At 43.4% G+C, this 3,353-nt stretch overlaps 1 protein-coding gene across 1 annotated transcript; it reads left to right on the top strand.

Annotated features, from left to right (window-relative positions):
• Nucleotides 1-275: 275 nt before the first annotated feature.
• LOC306767882 (homeobox protein OTX2-like) lies at nucleotides 276-1,696 on the top strand (the record flags this gene model as incomplete). Its single annotated transcript, XM_079256040.1, has 3 exons — nucleotides 276-372; nucleotides 610-761; nucleotides 1,070-1,696. The coding sequence occupies 3 exons, from the start codon at nucleotides 276-278 to the stop codon at nucleotides 1,694-1,696; spliced, it is 876 nt and encodes a 291-aa protein (XP_079112166.1).
• Between the last annotated feature and the right edge of the window lie 1,657 nt (nucleotides 1,697-3,353).

Genomic DNA, 3,353 nt, shown 5'->3' with positions numbered 1-3,353 from the left:
TCCAGCAGGGACAGCTGGGGGTCTCCACTAGGATTTAAGAGCGCTGTGAGTTTGAGGACGCCCACTCCTTCAAGCCTACCGCTGTGCGTAAAAACCAGCGGACAAATTTCTATAAACTATTTTTTAAGAAACATTTTTTTTTTGTTTATGTCTTGCTTCAGGTCAATCTGGACACATTTTTGACCAAACCCAGACGCCAGAGGATTAAAACTCATATTTTGTTTTAGCGCTGTTTCCCACGCTTTACGTCGGCGCTTTCTCAACCGCTCGCCAAAATGATGTCCTATCTGAAGCAACCACCGTACACGGTGAACGGACTGAGTTTATCTACCTCAGGAGTGGACTTGCTGCATCCTTCAGTGGGATACCAAGGTACTTAACATGGGCTGACACAACTCATACAGAGTAAAGCCAGATTACTTTAGTTCAACCACGCTAATATGATTAAAAAACTGACTATTTTCTTATTTCATTCGTATTTAAAAGCCAAAACAACTAAAAAAGAATGAGAGTATAATAGGTTGCATTACGATTTGAAGTCTATAATTTATCTTCAAGGAGCATTGTTGGCTATCTCTTAACTTCCCCTTGTTTTACACTTCCTATCAGCAACCCCACGCAAACAGAGGAGGGAGAGGACGACCTTCACTCGGGCCCAGCTGGACGTGCTGGAGAATCTCTTTGCCAAGACTCGCTACCCCGATATTTTCATGAGAGAAGAGGTGGCCTTAAAAATCAACCTGCCTGAATCCAGAGTGCAAGTAAGTCAAACGCCTGTAATAAAAGGATGATATCTGTTGATTGTGTCCTGGGAAGAGATGACTTTGAGGCCAAAGTATAGCCTACTCCTCCCCCAACTCAATGAGATTCATTGATTTACCAATTTACCCCCATTTACAGCTCAGTATGGCCTCATACTGTCATTTTCTGTTTACATGAGATTAACTAAAAATTTCCATTTAAATGAAACAAAGTTAACTTCGATTTAGCTTAATTAGTTTTTCATTAGCTACTTTAATCCTAAATCATTTTAAATGTGTGTGTGTGTGTTTTTTTTTTTTCTTGTCAGGTTTGGTTCAAAAACAGACGAGCCAAACATCGCCAACAGGCCCAGCAAACCCAAACTGGAGTCCAGAACAAGTCTGTCAGCAGGCCCGTGAAAAAGAAAGGCTCTCCGGTCAGGGAGGCCAGCTCGGAAAGCGGAGCCAGCGGGCAGTTTACACCGCCTTCCACCACCTCCCTCCCGGCCGTGAGCAGCAGCGCGACACCCGTTTCCATCTGGAGCCCGGCCTCCATCTCTCCTCTCTCAGACCCGCTGTCTACCTCTTCGTCCTCCTGCATGCAGCGTTCATACCCCATGACCTACACCCAGGCAACGAGCTACAACCAGGGCTACACCGGCTCTTCGTCTTACTTCACCGGGATGGACTGCGGCTCCTACCTTTCGCCTATGCACCACCAGCTATCCGCCGCGGGATCCGCCATGAGCCCCATGGGCAGCAACGGGGTATCCAGCCACCTGAACCCGGCGTCTTCCATCTCCTCGTCGGCGTACGGAACGACGGGGCTCGGCTTCAGCAGCGCTGCAGACTGCCTGGACTATAAAGATCAAACTGCCTCTTCGTGGAAGCTTAATTTCAACTCTGACTGTTTGGATTACAAAGACCAAGCAGCGTGGAAATTCCAGGTGTTGTGAGGGGAGAAAGAAATAATCGGACAGACTTCACGAGCTGCAGACTTGAAAGACTGTTGGGAACAACAGCGCGGTGTCCCACGACTTACACACAGGCCCCAACTTCTACCTCGGGTCGAGCAGAGCAGGACTGCCAGACGGTTGTCTCACTTATTGGGTTCAGTTCTGAACAATGACACTGACTTCTGCCCAACTTTGATCAAGGGCACGGAACAAATGTGTTGACCAGAAGGATAAAGAGAGGATCAAGAGAGCGAAAGATCCCAGCCTGATTTGGTTGAATTTGAGGGATATGTCAGGTTTTCTTCTAAGCTTCTTAAAGACTCCCCCTCTTGTCTTTCTTTTTCATTTTGTTGGCACTCCTTTGATCAAAGCGATGTGCATGCGTGTGTGTGTGTGTGTGTGTGTGTGTGTGTGTGTGTGTGTGTGTGTGTGTGTGTGTGTGTTGCAAAGAGCACGCGTGAGTGTGTAAGAGAGTGAGAAAGACAACAACTGACACGAACCTGGATGCACTATTTAATTTATGAGAAAATATACGACTACAAATGAGACAATCATTCCGTTTGTGCGTGAGCAAAAACCCTTATGTCTTCTTGAATTATCACTCCCCCTTGTAATATTTTTGTTCAAAGTTGTGACTTTTTATGTACTACTTGTATGCAAATTTCTTTTTTTTTTTTTTTTTTCTTTTTGCTTTTGCTCGACACGCGCGCCACAGACCAGCTGTGAATTTGATAGTTTTATTTTTATGTCTCCGCGTCTTAAATGATCACTTACAACGGGGTCTTATTAGTTGAACAGATTAGGAAGTCCAAGTTAAAATCAAGCAAAGTCAATGTGAGCTGTAAAGTTTGGTGACGGATCCACAAACACCCTTAATAATAACAATAAAGACCACTTGACCTGATCCAACTCGGCTGCATGTGTAAATTCATTCAACATCATGTTTTTGTATTGCTCATTTCACCTGTTTTAGTCGACTTAATATTTCTTCAGATTATCCATTAAATGAGTCTTTGACTGGTGACACGAAGAGTTTGACTTTTTACTTCCAGCCTTTGATAAATCCACGTGAAGTCCGCAATTTTTGGTCACAACTGCCCAACCTGAGAGGAATGTGAATTACCAGAGAGGTATGTTAATCCCGTCTCATGAAGAGGGTAATCCAACATTTTAATCGACGGCTTTGGTTCAGAGAGCACCATGGAGGAATGGGAAATGAGTTTATGTACAAAATTATTCAGGATCATATGGGGAAACAATTGTAATATTTATAATTGTTACATAATGATAAAATAATACAATTGTAAAATATTAACGTTTTTCTAGTATAATAATATAACGTTCCTTTTAAGTGTATTTTATTGATTTAATATTTAATCTCTAAGTCTTAATTTCTTTTGGTCCATAAGGTTTAATTGAAACCAGTTCATCTGCTCCCAGCATATGGTTTAGGGTTTGTAATCACAAACCCTAAACCATAGTCTGTAACCGGCATATGGTTTGGAGTACCGGACTCCACGCAACCTCTTCACAGGGTGAGCTCGTGCGTGGATTAAAAACTGGGAGAAGCTCACGATATTGCTTTAATTAGGATGTGACAGGAAATGTCAGAGAAGCATCCCGGAACTCTGACTTTTTGCTGCCGTTGAAGGGCTTT

Source organism: Telmatherina bonti (assembly GCF_933228915.1).
Source record: "Telmatherina bonti genome assembly, chromosome: 16".
Taxonomy (NCBI): domain Eukaryota; kingdom Metazoa; phylum Chordata; class Actinopteri; order Atheriniformes; family Telmatherinidae; genus Telmatherina; species Telmatherina bonti.
This window is presented reverse-complemented; position numbering and strand designations above follow the sequence as displayed.